Source organism: Ostrea edulis, chromosome 1 (assembly GCF_947568905.1).
Source record: "Ostrea edulis chromosome 1, xbOstEdul1.1, whole genome shotgun sequence".
In the NCBI taxonomy this organism is placed as follows: Eukaryota; Metazoa; Mollusca; class Bivalvia; order Ostreida; family Ostreidae; genus Ostrea; species Ostrea edulis.
This window is the reverse complement of record NC_079164.1, coordinates 42,426,558-42,442,734: the sequence shown is the minus strand read 5'-3', so window position 1 is coordinate 42,442,734 and position 16,177 is coordinate 42,426,558. Positions and strand designations below refer to the sequence as shown.

The 16,177-nt window shown below is 34.3% G+C and overlaps 1 protein-coding gene across 2 annotated transcripts in view; it reads right to left on the bottom strand.

Annotated features, from left to right (window-relative positions):
- The window catches only part of LOC125655638 (nuclear pore complex protein Nup93-like), a 28,395-nt gene that overhangs the window by 327 nt on the left and 11,891 nt on the right, over nt 1-16,177 (bottom strand). For both annotated transcript variants that reach the window (XM_056149467.1, XM_056149470.1), the window contains exons 11-22: nt 10,729-10,806; nt 8,713-8,888; nt 7,598-7,789; nt 7,253-7,379; nt 7,056-7,128; nt 5,741-5,785; nt 3,032-3,148; nt 2,591-2,709; nt 2,331-2,448; nt 2,153-2,236; nt 1,954-2,024; nt 1,691-1,754 (exon numbers count right to left, since the gene is read on the bottom strand). In XM_056149467.1, coding sequence (XP_056005442.1) covers nt 1,691-1,754; nt 1,954-2,024; nt 2,153-2,236; nt 2,331-2,448; nt 2,591-2,709; nt 3,032-3,148; nt 5,741-5,785; nt 7,056-7,128; nt 7,253-7,379; nt 7,598-7,789; nt 8,713-8,888; nt 10,729-10,806 — 1,264 coding nt within the window. The remainder of the gene's footprint in view (nt 1-1,690; nt 1,755-1,953; nt 2,025-2,152; nt 2,237-2,330; nt 2,449-2,590; nt 2,710-3,031; nt 3,149-5,740; nt 5,786-7,055; nt 7,129-7,252; nt 7,380-7,597; nt 7,790-8,712; nt 8,889-10,728; nt 10,807-16,177) is intronic.

Sequence of the window (16,177 nt, the reverse complement as noted above, 5' to 3'; positions counted from 1 at the left end):
CTTGAGTGTTATAGCTTAATATATCTACACTGCATACTGAAGTTTCAATGTGTGTATTTTTTCTTTTAACTTACAAAAAAGATTTACAGATTGTTAGCACATTAAACAAAGGCTGTATTTTCTTGTTAAATTGATAACTTCAGGGTCACGACAAGTCAGGCATGAATTCTTTTAGATGAGACATGGCTTCAGTGTACTAGTTTGTGCTGAGAGTGATCTGCTCTTGGATAATACTATGAAATGATTACAAAAACACCATCAAACTATTTCCTTTCTTTATGTATTCTTTTAAATAATAAATTTTCAAAACAAGAGGCCCATGTGCCACATCGCTCACCCGAGTTTAAAGATTTTCCCCAATATATTTTCATGTAAAACTTTTATCCCTATTGTGGCCTCAACCTACCCCCAGGGGCCATGATTTTAACAAACTTGAACCTGCACTATGTCAGGAAGCTTTCATTTAAATGTAAACATTTTTAAGGCCCAGTGATTCTTCTTCAGAAGATTTTTAATGATTTTCCCATGTAAATCTTAGCTCTTCTGGCTCAGTGGTTCTTAAAAAGATTTTCCCTATATATTTCTATGTAAAACTTCGATCACCTTATTGTTGCACCATCCTACCCCTGGGGGCCATGATTTGAACAAACTTGAATCTGCACTATGTCAGGAAGCTTTTATGTACATTTGTAATTTCCTAGCCTAGTGGTTCTTGAGAAGAAGATTTTTAAAGATTTTCTCTATACATTTCTATGTTAAACTTTGATCCCCTATTGTGGCCCCATCCTACCTCAGGGGTTTATAATTTTAATAAACTTGAATCTCCAAAATGTCAGGAGGCTTTCATGTAAATGTGTACTTTACTAGCCCAATGGTTCTTCAGAAGACTTTAAACGATTTTTCCTATATATTTCTATGTAAAAATTTTTATCCCCTAATGTGGCCCCATCCTATACTCGTGGGTCATGATTTTAACAAACTTGAATCTCCACTATGTCAGGAAGCTTTCATGTAAATTTTAGCTCTTCTGGCCCAGTGGTTCCTGAGAAGATGTTTAAAGATTTTCTCTATATATTTGTAAGTAAAATTTTGATCCCCTATTGTGGCCCCATCCTACCTCCAGGGGTCATGATTTATCCACTATGTCAGCTCTCGTGCAAATGTCAGCTTTTCTAGCCCAGTGGTTCTTTAGAAAAAGATTTTTAAATGACCCAACCCTATTTTTGCATCTTTGTGATTATCTCCCTTTTGAAGGGGGCATGGCCCTTCATTTGAACAAATTTGAAACCCCTTCACCCAAGGATGCTTTTTGCCAAGTTTGGTTGAAATTGGTCAAGTGGTTTTGGAGAAGTCTAAAATGTGAAAAGTTTACAGACAGACAACAGGCAATCAGAAAAGCTCACTTGAGCTTTCAGCTCAGGTAAGCTAAAAAGGCTTTTTCCATGAAGTCTCAATTTTTTTCAATGACATAAACCTTAAACATTTTTTTGGACTTTACGATTATTTGGGGCATTTTGTAGTGGAGGACTGGAACACTAGAATAAAAATACCACGAAGAGCTGTCAAAATATTAACATGTTCCCCTTTTGTCCTTCAAAGAGCACATACATGTACCTCACACAACTTTTACTTTGTATTAATTGAGCGCATTTTAAACTTGAATTAACTTAGCAGCATTGCAAACATTTACCGTTTCTTTTCCCCCATCTTCAGTCTTCCCTTGCCCTGAGTAACCTCCTCTTGGGGCAGAGTTTCTGAAAGGTTTAGAACCATGATGAATACATCATCTTTCCATTCTGTCATGCATGATTGGTTTAAAACAAATCTTGATCTCAACATTGTTACAGGTCAACTGGTACATACATGTATGCGTTTACTCTATAAGTGAAATTCATTCTACTGTAGTTACAAATAAGTATACCAATTTGTGAAACATTCATGGTGTGAACTTACTTTGCATTTTTGTACTGATTATGTAATATGTTCATAGTGGCAATCAAAATATCAGGTAAACATCGTCTGACCTGAAATCGAAAAACAGAGACTCATGTATAAATTAAGATAGTGCAACAATCATCTCCTGGTTTTTCATGAAACACAAGCTGTGAAAACTAAGACAATTTTTAAGCTTTTTAAAGAATGGATATAAGACCTCATCTGTGTAATGCCTGAAAGCATTAACTTTATTTTCCACAGCATCGGCTGTCAAGGGAAGTAACTTCAGCTGTTTCATAACCTGTGTATGGGGAGAAATAAAGATATTAAGATGGTACAAGATTCAATTTTATCTGTAATTTGGTTACTCAAATCAATAGACATAAAATTCAAACCTCAAAGGCCTCATCAACATTCCCAACATGATAACAATCAAAAAAGGTTAAAAGGTCAAGCAAAAGGTAAAATGTGCTGGTGTTTGACCTTGACCCTTCATTATTTCTCTCTCTGTACCTGTAAAAAGACAATGAAGCACACATACAATTTGGTTGTCACACAAACAGAATAGGTAAATCACAAACCACTTCATTTGAGTAAATTCCCAGAGAAAATTCAAAATTTGTTAGTAATGAAATGCCAGCTTCGCCAAACTCACCGTTTGGCTATACTGATAGCCATGGCCCGTAGTCTGTCCCTCGCAGACTGGGGAGTGTTCGGGTGAGATACCACCTGACTGATCAGTCTGTTCAGTAATTCTAACACTTTGTCGTGTTTCTGTTGAAAAAATAATAATGTGAATCAAATGTGTAGTTGTACTTAGATATATTTGTGTTTCATCATTAATGAATTAAACATAGGTATCTTTGTGCTGTAAAAGTCTCTTGAATTTCCTTTGTGTGTGATGGGGGTGGGGGGGGGGGTATGGTTTGTGACATAGGATCATAAAGCATTACAGCATGAAGCTTACTCAACTAGTTTCTTCCCCTATTTAAGATCATAACATTCTCACCTTAGGTAATTATTTTTATTCAACATACAATCACTGTTTTGATTGTCAAAGGTGCATCATGGTATCATGATACCTAAATGTACTTACGCTGCCAAGGTCATACAACATGACTGCTTCCTCAAACATGCCCTTGTTCTCTGTATCCCTAGCAACCAGTTCTATGATTCTCTGGGTGTCATGCTGAAACTTGTCAATTGCACCCAACTGCAAGCAAAAGTAATCAAGTGTTATGTACTGACCAAATTAAAATAGACTTCAACATGTCAATCACAAGATTTTTACAGATTACATAAATAATTCAGCCTCACATTAGACAGGAACCCTCACCCTCGGGGTCATGAATTTCACTATTTTGGTAAACATGCACTTGTCCTCAATTTGTCTGCTATTAAAAGATACAATGGAACAAGGGTGAAAAATATTCTTTAAAAACTGCCATATTTGAAAATTTTTGCCTAACCACAAAGGGACCAAGTGAGTGAGGACCTTTACTTCCACAATTTTGTCCCCCTCCACGAAAATGCTACTTAACAAATCCTTCACAAAGAACTGGTTATAGAATCAGAATAAGTGAAATGACAACTAATTAAGTGACCTGATTATTGATTAAGTGACTTGATTATTGATTAAGTGACCTGACTATTGATTAAGTGACCTGACTATTGATTAAGTGACTTGATTATTGATTAAGTGACCTGACTATTGATTAAGTGACCTGACTATTGATTAAGTGACCTGATTATTGATTAAAGGACACGTCTCGTGTTTTCAAAGTATACAGAATTATATGGATTTTGTCTTCCTTATGCTTATAGAAATTAATTGTAATAGTTCGTTCGCTGAAGTATTGCGATAATTAGCCACAATACGGACTTAAATCTAAGCCCCGATTTCAAAAAGCCTAGTTAATTAGATAGGTAGTCACGTGGTACAGTGACGTCATATGCGACCTTCGTCGATCAACTTGTAAAAGTAGTGTTAGATATTTTTTAAAAATTCGGGTTTTAGGGACCTAATTTATTTACCACGGATAACATTTATTTCGATGTCGACAAATTCCCCGAGTCTTATATCTTCTAGCCACCAGTGTATACAAATAGCGACCCAAATGTAGCGAGAAAAGCGAGTATGAAATCTGCATAAATTTGCGAGTAAATAATGTTTACCTGGGATCACTGTCTAAACACAATTTGGTAATGCCATTTCTGTAAACAACTGTAATTAGCGTTGTTGCTTTTCTTAAATAAACAGTGCAATTATTATTAAATTTATTTTTGGAGAAGTTAGATAGGCTATAAATTATGATACGATTATGACAACTAGGCCTACTGTCACGGGTGCATTTCGAAAATAATAATAATAATAATGATCAAACTTATTGTGAAAATCACAATACTTTTAAATTATTTTATCAAAACAATTTTATTAGACCTAATCATTATTTTTTTGTTATCAACACGTTGTTACTTATGAAGTGGGAGCGCGGCGTGCTGTTGTTGTAAACACGTATGCGTTCCTTAAAAAAATGAAAGTATTGTAATTCAATTCAAAGTCGGGAAATATTATATCTTATTATTTATAATTGAAAGTTCAATTATCTTTTATCTTAAAATTTCTTTTTTTAAAACTACCAGTTGGTAGACACTGCTAGCAAAGTTCTGCCTATATGTTGTCACAAGGTGAAGGTCAGTTGGTGCGAGTGTGTATTGGATTCGAGAGCAGAACGGAAAGCATATGCCGTAGGCCTATATGTAACAGTGTGTAGCTTCGATAGAACCATTTTCTCGCAGTTTATCTACGTCTTTGTCCAAGTGCTTGTTTGAAAAAGTACAGGGACAAATTCTACTGGGGGGTTTTATGGCAAAGTCGTTGTGCCGACAAAAAATATTCACGTCTTGTCCCTCATACCTTCCTTCGAAAATTGGAAAAAACACAGTCCAAATCCTCTCTACTGACAGCAAGTACACCCTTAAACGGCACAAAACACCCTAATGCAGTGTTATTTACAAGCTGTTAATGTGATAATTGTTTGTTTGTCAATTAAATCTAATCTGTTTATGAAATGGCTATCAACTGTTTTCAAATATTCTCGCTCGAGGTCGCATATGACGTCACAGATAATGGCGCGTAAAATATCGAAGAAAATATGCATATCGCAAGATTTGAATTTCATCGCTTTCAAACTCGAAAACTACGCAAACTGTTTCATTTAAAACACATGTAAAGTAGTTTTAGGCATGAAATGAATTAATTTTGCTGAAAAAATTAAAAAGTTTAAAAACATGCGATGTGTCCTTTAAGTGACCTGACTATTGATTAAGTGACCTGATTATTGATTAAGTGGCCTGACTATTGAGTGACCTCACTATTGATTAAGTGGCCTGATTATTGATTAAGTGACCTGATTATTGATTAAGTGGCTGACTATTGAGTGACCTGACTATTGATTAAGTGGCCTGACTATTGATTAAGTGACCTGATTATTGATTAAGTGGCCTGACTATTGAGTGACCTGATTATTGATTAAGTGACCTGACTATTGATTAAGTGGCCTGACTATTGATTAAGTGACTTGATTATTGATTAAGTGACCTGACTATTGAGTGACCTGACTACTAACTAGCTGATCTAAAATTAACCCAGTGATGTACTCATACTTGAGAAGGAATCCCAAAGAAGTCAGGGTCATATGTACGAATTCACCTATTTGTACACAATAAATCAGGATAAAAAAAACAATTACATGCAGGGGTCCAACTTTTATCTCCTGCCTGGTGTTCTTTACATTAAACTTACCCTCCTTGTTCCATCAGGCTCCACTTTACCCAATAGCATCTCAAACTACAAACAGAAAAGAATATCGTGAAATCCTCATTGTTCACAGGGGGATCAATGTTCGTGGATTTTGTGGGTTATCCATATCCAAAAATTTACATCCCCACTTGATACACAATTTTTAAGTTTCTATTTTAGAGCTACTTTTTTTTAAAACCCAATCACATAATTAGACATCTATTGACAGCATTATTCATTTGTCATGCTATTGGTTTTATAAAGACAATGCTTGAATTGTTTACTTCAGGACATGAGGCCCATGGGTCACAGTGCTCACCAGAGCCGGCCTGGTTCTGCTGTTCATCACACGATTTTAAAAGATTGTTTACCCTCTTTATTCTCATGAAAAACTTAATTGAATTTGTATCCACACAACATAGGGATGATTAAGTATTAATATTACTAACTTGGCCTTGTTGATTTTTTAAAAGATTTCTTTCCCTTTCTCCATGTACCATGTAGAAATTTGATCCCTGATTCAAATTCCACTCTAATCACAAGGTTCATAATTTTTAAAAAAAAATTGTGGTTCTTGAGAAGATTTTTAAATGACCCCACCCTATATTTGCCTTTTCTTGATTACCTTTTTGAAGGGGCATGACCCTTTATTTGAAAAAATTGAATTCCCTTCACCCTAGGATGGTTTGTACCAAGTTTGATTTATATTGGCTCAGTGGTTCTTCTGGAGGAGAAGATGAAATTGTGAAAAGTTTACAATAACAAATTTTGATCAGAAAGGCCTTCGGCTAAATGCAGCATCGTGTCCAGATGTGTCATGTTAGCAAATCTGCTTTGACTTCCAATTGCAGTAAGGTAAACAGAGATTTAAACATTGTCTTTAACCTGGTCTCTAGAGTCAGATAGATGGACACACAATGGACATAGTGATTCCAGTATACGCCCCATAACTTCATTGCGGGTTAATTTTTGAAATTTAGATTAGAAGAATCTAAGTGACAGAATGTTCAGCACAAGGCTAAACAATTACAATAAGTGGATAAAAATACAGAATTTTCAAGACAACTGTCTTTTTAATAAAATCAATGGTATATAATTATATTGTCACTAGGCCCTACAGACTTTGTTATAACCTACAGCAAGGGACACTTTGCTCCTCATAGACTAAATGGACCTCAGCATTAGCTGCAGTCATAGGCACCCCCCCCCCCCCCCCCCCATCATGTTACATGTATATGGTATAGTATATATTCTAATTAACCCATGAGATGGGTAGTGCCTATGATTACCTAAGGTTTCTGTGAACCTATATCTTTACCTCTTTAGTCTCTAGCACCAACTCACTGACACAAGACATGAAAAGATTCTCTCCCTGTGATGTTCTTAGATCACTGAAAAACGAAACGAATGGCGAGTTAAAGATTTCATAAAAACAGAACATAAACAACTTCGTACAATGTCATGTACTGTACATATGTAAGTAAACTGCTTTTTCATTCTGAGGTTTACACTCACTTAAGGAAATAAAAATATTGCAGGGCTTCCCGGGGGTCTGTTGCTTCAAATTTACGAGTATATGTGGTGATCAGGCGGAAAAAGTTTAATCTCCTCAATGGCCCCTCGTCAGACGAGTCTTTCGTTACTAAACATTAAAACAAAAACCAACAAACACAAAATTAGTGAACACACAACCGTATACAATCCACTGTTTACTACACATGGTTCTTGTTTACTGTGAATTCTATTATTTGGATTACAAATTATGCATTATAAACGTGAAAGTACATGTACATACATTCTAAAGTGAAACGAGATTTCAGGACTTTGCTGAGAGTGTGCTATTAAGAGCTATGTACTTACAAAGCTGAGCTTGTGTAGATTGAGGAAGAAGCAACATCTTAAGTTCATATAACACCAGAGCCACATGAACAGCGTGACACAAAAGTCTGTCAATTCTGGACATGAACTCAATGGCTGCCTCAAACTGAGCTGTGAGAATGAGAACTTGGAAGTACAGGAAGGGATTCTGATAGCCACTGAAGTGGCTTTCCCCTGAAACAATAAATATAACCAATGTAGGCCATTTCACACACCTGTCCAGCACACAGGCTTTTGTGGGTCACAGATTCTCTCTAATTCAGAAACTACTTTTCAATCTGGTGAACTCCTGCCTGCCATATCATGTATTCAGATCTGTTCAACACTCGGCAGCATCTTAACAAGGCTACGTCAACTCAATTTGTTGTAATAGGATTAATACCCACCCCCCCCCCCTCCCCCTCCCCCGCAGGACTCATTGGATGGTGGGAAATGGTGAATCTATGCTTATTGAAGAATGAATGAGTTTTCAGATACACTCTGGACAATGACAACAAAACACAACCCCCACCCCTAGAAATGGAAAATAACCTGAACTTGCTTGAATGTTGAAATATCTCAATCAAAATTTCATTATTCATATAAGATATACACAGTTTTAATCAAACTTGTTCATCTGTATTAAAGATACAGTGTATATTCCAGACAAATTATGTCTACAACAGATGGATGGACAGACAGATGGACAAGGTGATTCCAGTATAGGCACCTTACACTAAATTTTGTTTGGCCGGGGTGGGGGGGGGGTGGGGGGGTGTTGTGTTATAACAAATGAAATTAATTGAAGCTTGGGTTTCTTTTCACATGGAGCTTTAATGAATGTTTGAAGGCATGTTTGGACAAAAGTGTAGAGCAAAAAAGTATGTTAGAATTTTTATATATCAAAATGTTGAGACAGTGATGCAAGAATATTCATTATTGTAATATAAGACCGCAAACATACAGAAAAAAATCTTCGTTAATTGAAGAATTTGTATAACGGGTGGATCTGTAGCTCTATGGTCTGTTTCAATATTTTCCCAGGGAACTACAGTTCTATAACTACTCTGTTGAGGGCATAAAAGTGAAAATCAATTTATACAATGTTTAACACCCACCAAAATCTTCATAGAGTAGGCTCTGCAGCCTCTGTAAGGTAAATCCATGCTGTCTGGAAGGGTCTGAATCGACCTGAATCTGAGATAACTTAATCCACAAGTAGTCATCAATTTTATCTGCAATCTCTGAATGGTCCTCTGAAGAGTCACATCTACCGATCACACAGAACACAGCTCTGCAGGGATACAAAGGGAAGTTGTTAAACACACAAGCATATTATCAATTCAGTAAATATCGTTTGGACACATACTCTGTTGAACACTTATTTCATTTGTTGGTGGTGGTTGGGAGAGGGGGGGGGATGTAAGATTTTGTGGTTTGAACAAAATGTGTTTGTGAAACATGGATGCCCCTGTAAGGCATCAAAATAATTCTGGTAAAGAGAAAGGTCTTGTCACTAGGAATAAACATGTGAATTCATATGAAAGCCTTATCACAAACCATTCAAAAGCAATGGCTTAGGTTAAAGGTTTTCAAAAGTAGCTCAAACTCCAAGGTCAAAGTCTAAAGTATTGGTATCAAAAGAAAGGTCTTGTCAGAAGAAATACACATGAAATATAAAATCCATATCACTAACCATTCAAAATTTTTTCAAAAGTGGGTCAAACCCAAAGGTTCAGGTGTCAAAAATTTTGCTACCTAAATAAAGGTCTTGTCACAAGGAAAAGACAGATGGACAGACCAAAACCCAAATGTCCCTGAATCTTTGATTATGGGGGCATAAAAAAAATAAACATGAAACATACTCCTGGAGACTTGTGGGTAGGTATTGCTATTTTTGTTGCTATTGACTTTTTTTGTTTGTTTGTTGAAGATTAAATTTGAAAGTATGTCAATGCTACAACAAAAGGCCATTAGGCCTTATCGGTCACCTGAGTATTAGTTAAAAGTATCACTAGCCCCAAGGACTATAAAATCTAGAATGATTTTCCTGTTCTGTATATCTAAACAAAATTCTAATATTCTGCAGCAGAATAAAACAAGATGCATTCTTAAAACACAAATGCCCCCAAAAGTGTCCATACTGGTAAATGACTTTACATAATACAATATACATGTTTGTTATGTCAACACTCTATTATTATTTTTGACACCCCCCCCACCCCCCCTTAGAATCAAAATCCTGGGGTTGCAGAATTCACAATTTCTGCTTTTCATAAATATGCATCAAGTTTTTATACAGTATCAGCAAAATTTAAAGAAGTCCATCAAATGATAAAGATAATAATCACTATGATAATTTTGGCTCTACCCTAAAACCCTCACCCCATAGGATCATGAAACCAAAATCCCTAATCCTGGGATCATGAAATGTAAAATTTTGGTACAGGTTAACTTGCTCCTTCTAAATATCCAATTAGTTTCAATTTAGTATCAATAACATTAAAGATGTTTTTCAAATATTTCACTGCATCTAGTTTTTCTTAGAAATATGTGGTTGTATAGTAGATTTTTGAAAATTGGTCAATTTTTGGAATAATTTGCCCCACCTAGGGTTGCAGGAGTCCTGAAATTTACAATTTATGTCCCTCTTGTCCCAAAGTTAAGTTAAAAATGTTAATTTGTTAACACACAATGGACACATCATGACGACAGACACAGACCAGACTCAGGTGACCTAAAAACAACGAAAACCAGAAATCATTGTGGAGGCAAACATTGCAAAAGGACCTCACTTTGTGGCACGATTTGCAAAGTTCAAGCGTCATAACTCTTTCAAAAAGGGGTCAACAAAACCCCAAATCAAACCTGAACTGTAAGCCATAGATACATGTATATATTCATGTATAAATGTTCAATTCAATAGCTACAGGGATTGCCATAAAATGTCCAGAAAAATGTCAAATCCCTGAAATTTGCTAAAGTTCAAGGTTCCGTAACTCTTTCAAAATAGGTGGGGCCCTAATAAAAATAGACATAAAAATCTATGATTTTGCAAAATGAAGCATGGAGTTCTCTCTCTGTATTCTTATTGTTCATACCATCAATAAACTTCCACATGTACTACATTTTACCTTTTGTATGGATCATTGCCATTCTTGATTATTCTGCGATAGTGAAGATTAATTTTGGTTTCATTAGCTGCAGACAACCTGTTAAATACACCAAATGAAATTGGTAATAATGTCACAAAGTTCCACACACATGCAGTTGATCAGCATTGTTTACAAATCACATTCTACACATTTAAGTCAATCACGCATGTGGCTGATCAATGTTCCTTACAAAAGGGCTATACTAATGGCATTGTCCCGACACCTGGGACAAACAATTTTGTTGGATGGACAGGTTATTTGCCCGTGGACAAGTGCTTTATCAATAAAAAAGTAAATAAAAGAAACATTTCTTGGTTGTTTTGCATTGTAAGTTAACTTATATTTACAGTATAAAATAAAATACTAAGAATTTCAGAATGTTTCTGTCTGTGGCTATACAAGACATACACTAGTGTAGTGATCAATGTTGTTTATAATGTCATAAAGTAAGTCACACACTGATGTAGTGATCAATGTTGTTTATAATGTCACAATGTAAGTCACACACTCATGTAGTGATCAATGTTGTTTATAATGTCACAATGTAAGTCACACTCATGTAGTGATCAATGTTGTTTATAATGTCATAAAGTAAGTCACACACTCATGTAGTGATCAATGTTGTTTATAATGTCACAATGTAAGTCACACTCATGTAGTGATCAATGTTGTTTATAATGTCATAAAGTAAGTCACACACTCATGTAGTGATCAATGTTGTTTATAATGTCACAATGTAAGACACACACTCATGTAGTGATCAATGTTGTTTATAATGTCATAAAGTAAGTCACACACTGATGTAGTGATCAATGTTGTTTATAATGTCACAATGTAAGTCACACACTCATGTAGTGATCAATGTTGTTTATAATGTCACAATGTAAGTCACACACTCATGTAGTGATCAATGTTGTTTATAATGTCATAAAGTAAGTCACACACTGATGTAGTGATCAATGTTGTTTATAATGTCACAATGTAAGTCACACACTCATGAAGTGATCAATGTTGTTTATAATGTCACAATGTAAGTCACACACTAGTGTAGTGATCAATGTTGTTTATAATGTCACAATGTAAGTCACACACTCATGTAGTGATCAATGTTGTTTATAATGTCACAATGTAAGTCACACACTAGTGTAGTGATCAATGTTGTTTATAATGTCACAATGTAAGTCACACACTAATGTAGTGATCAATGTTGTTTATAATGTCATAATGTAAGTCACACACTCATGAAGTGATCAATGTTGTTTATAATGTCACAATGTAAGACATACACTAATGTAGTGATCAATGTTGTTTATAATGTCACAATGTAAGTCACACACTAATGTAGTGATCAATGTTGTTTATAATGTCACAATGTAAGTCACACACTAGTGTAGTGATCAATGTTGTTTATAATGTCATAATGTAAGTCACACACTCATGTAGTGATCAATGTTGTTTATAATGTCACAATGTAAGTCACACTCATGTAGTGATCAATGTTGTTTATAATGTCATAAAGTAAGTCACACACTCATGTAGTGATCAATGTTGTTTATAATGTCACAATGTAAGTCACACTCATGTAGTGATCAATGTTGTTTATAATGTCACAATGTAAGTCACACACTAATGTAGTGATCAATGTTGTTTATAATGTCACAATGTAAGTCACACACTAGTGTAGTGATCAATGTTGTTTATAATGTCATAATGTAAGTCACACACTCATGAAGTGATCAATGTTGTTTATAATGTCACAATGTAAGACATACACTAATGTAGTGATCAATGTTGTTTATAATGTCACAATGTAAGTCACATACTCATGTAGTGATCGATGTTGTTTATAATGTCATAAAGTAAGTCACACACTAGTGTAGTGATCAATGTTGTTTATAATGTCACAATGTAAGTCACACACTAGTGTAGTGATCAATGTTGTTTATAATGTCACAATGTAAGTCACACACTCATGTAGTGATCAATGTTGTTTATAATGTCATAATGTAAGACATACACTAATGTAGTGATCAATGTTGTTTATAATGTCACAATGTAAGTCACACACTAGTGTAGTGATCAATGTTGTTTATAATGTCATAAAGTAAGTCACACACTAGTGTAGTGATCAATGTTGTTTATAATGTCACAATGTAAGTCACACACTAATGTAGTGATCAATGTTGTTTATAATGTCATAATGTAAGACACACACTAATGTAGTGATCAATGTTGTTTATAATGTCACAATGTAAGTCACACACTCATGTAGTGATCAATGTTGTTTATAATGTCATAATGTAAGTCACACACTAGTGTAGTGATCAATGTTGTTTATAATGTCATAATGTAAGTCACACACTAGTGTAGTGATCAATGTTGTTTATAATGTCATAATGTAAGTCACACACTAGTGTAGTGATCAATGTTGTTTATAATGTCATAATGTAAGACACACACTCATGTAGTGATCAATGTTGTTTATAATGTCACAATGTAAGTCACACACTCATGTAGTGATCAATGTTGTTTATAATGTCACAATGTAAGTCACACACTGATGTAGTGATCAATGTTGTTTATAATGTCACAATGTAAGTCACACACTCATGTAGTGATCAATGTTGTTTATAATGTCATAATGTAAGTCACACACTAGTGTAGTGATCAATGTTGTTTATAATGTCATAATGTAAGTCACACACTAGTGTAGTGATCAATGTTGTTTATAATGTCACAATGTAAGTCACACACTCATGTAGTGATCAATGTTGTTTATAATGTCACAATGTAAGTCACACTCATGTAGTGATCAATGTTGTTTATAATGTCATAATGTAAGTCACACACTAATGTAGTGATCAATGTTGTTTATAATGTCATAATGTAAGTCACACACTAATGTAGTGATCAATGTTGTTTATAATGTCACAATGTAAGTCACACACTAATGTAGTGATCAATGTTGTTTATAATGTCACAATGTAAGTCACACACTAGTGTAGTGATCAATGTTGTTTATAATGTCACAATGTAAGACACACACTAGTGTAGTGATCAATGTTGTTTATAATGTCACAATGTAAGTCACACACTCATGTAGTGATCAATGTTGTTTATAATGTCACAATGTAAGTCACACTCATGTAGTGATCAATGTTGTTTATAATGTCATAAAGTAAGTCACACACTCATGTAGTGATCAATGTTGTTTATAATGTCATAATGTAAGTCACACACTCATGTAGTGATCAATGTTGTTTATAATGTCATAAAGTAAGTCACACACTGATGTAGTGATCAATGTTGTTTATAATGTCACAATGTAAGACATACACAATGTAGTGATCAATGTTGTTTATAATGTCACAATGTAAGTCACACACTGATGTAGTGATCAATGTTGTTTATAATGTCACAATGTAAGTCACACACTCATGTAGTGATCAATGTTGTTTATAATGTCACAATGTAAGTCACACTCATGTAGTGATCAATGTTGTTTATAATGTCACAATGTAAGTCACACACTCATGTAGTGATCAATGTTGTTTATAATGTCACAATGTAAGTCACACACTAGTGTAGTGATCAATGTTGTTTATAATGTCACAATGTAAGTCACACACTAGTGTAGTGATCAATGTTGTTTATAATGTCACAATGTAAGTCACACACTCATGTAGTGATCAATGTTGTTTATAATGTCACAATGTAAGTCACACACTCATGTAGTGATCAATGTTGTTTATAATGTCACAATGTAAGTCACACACTAGTGTAGTGATCAATGTTGTTTATAATGTCATAATGTAAGTCACACACTCATGTAGTGATCAATGTTGTTTATAATGTCATAAAGTAAGTCACACACTGATGTAGTGATCAATGTTGTTTATAATGTCACAATGTAAGACATACACTAATGTAGTGATCAATGTTGTTTATAATGTCACAATGTAAGTCACACACTCATGTAGTGATCAATGTTGTTTATAATGTCACAATGTAAGTCACACACTAGTGTAGTGATCAATGTTGTTTATAATGTCACAATGTAAGTCACACACTCATGTAGTGATCAATGTTGTTTATAATGTCATAATGTAAGTCACACACTCATGTAGTGATCAATGTTGTTTATAATGTCACAATGTAAGTCACACACTCATGTAGTGATCAATGTTGTTTATAATGTCACAATGTAAGTCACACACTAGTGTAGTGATCAATGTTGTTTATAATGTCACAATGTAAGTCACACACTCATGTAGTGATCAATGTTGTTTATAATGTCACAATGTAAGTCACACACTAATGTAGTGATCAATGTTGTTTATAATGTCACAATGTAAGTCACATACTCATGTAGTGATCAATGTTGTTTATAATGTCATAAAGTAAGTCACACACTCATGTAGTGATCAATGTTGTTTATAATGTCACAATGTAAGTCACACACTCATGTAGTGATCAATGTTGTTTATAATGTCATAATGTAAGTCACACACTCATGTAGTGATCAATGTTGTTTATAATGTCATAATGTAAGTCACACACTCATGTAGTGATCAATGTTGTTTATAATGTCACAATGTAAGTCACACACTAGTGTAGTGATCAATGTTGTTTATAATGTCATAATGTAAGTCACACACTCATGTAGTGATCAATGTTGTTTATAATGTCACAATGTAAGTCACACACTCATGTAGTGATCAATGTTGTTTATAATGTCATAATGTAAGTCACACTCATGTAGTGATCAATGTTGTTTATAATGTCATAAAGTAAGTCACACACTCATGTAGTGATCAATGTTGTTTATAATGTCACAATGTAAGTCACACACTAGTGTAGTGATCAATGTTGTTTATAATGTCACAATGTAAGACATACACTAATGTAGTGATCAATGTTGTTTATAATGTCACAATGTAAGTCACACACTGATGTAGTGATCAATGTTGTTTATAATGTCATAAAGTAAGTCACACACTGATGTAGTGATCAATGTTGTTTATAATGTCACAATGTAAGACATACACTAATGTAGTGATCAATATTGTTTATAATGTCACAATGTAAGTCACACACTAGTGTAGTGATCAATGTTGTTTATAATGTCATAAAGTAAGTCACACACTGATGTAGTGATCAATGTTGTTTATAATGTCACAATGTAAGACATACACTAATGTAGTGATCAATGTTGTTTATAATGTCACAATGTAAGTCACACACTGATGTAGTGATCAATGTTGTTTATAATGTCACAATGTAAGTCACATACTAATGTAGTGATCAATGTTGTTTATAATGTCACAATGTAAGTCACACACTAGTGTAGTGATCAATGTTGTTTATAATGTCACAATGTAAGTCACACACTAGTGTAGTGATCAATGTTGTTTATAATGTCACAATG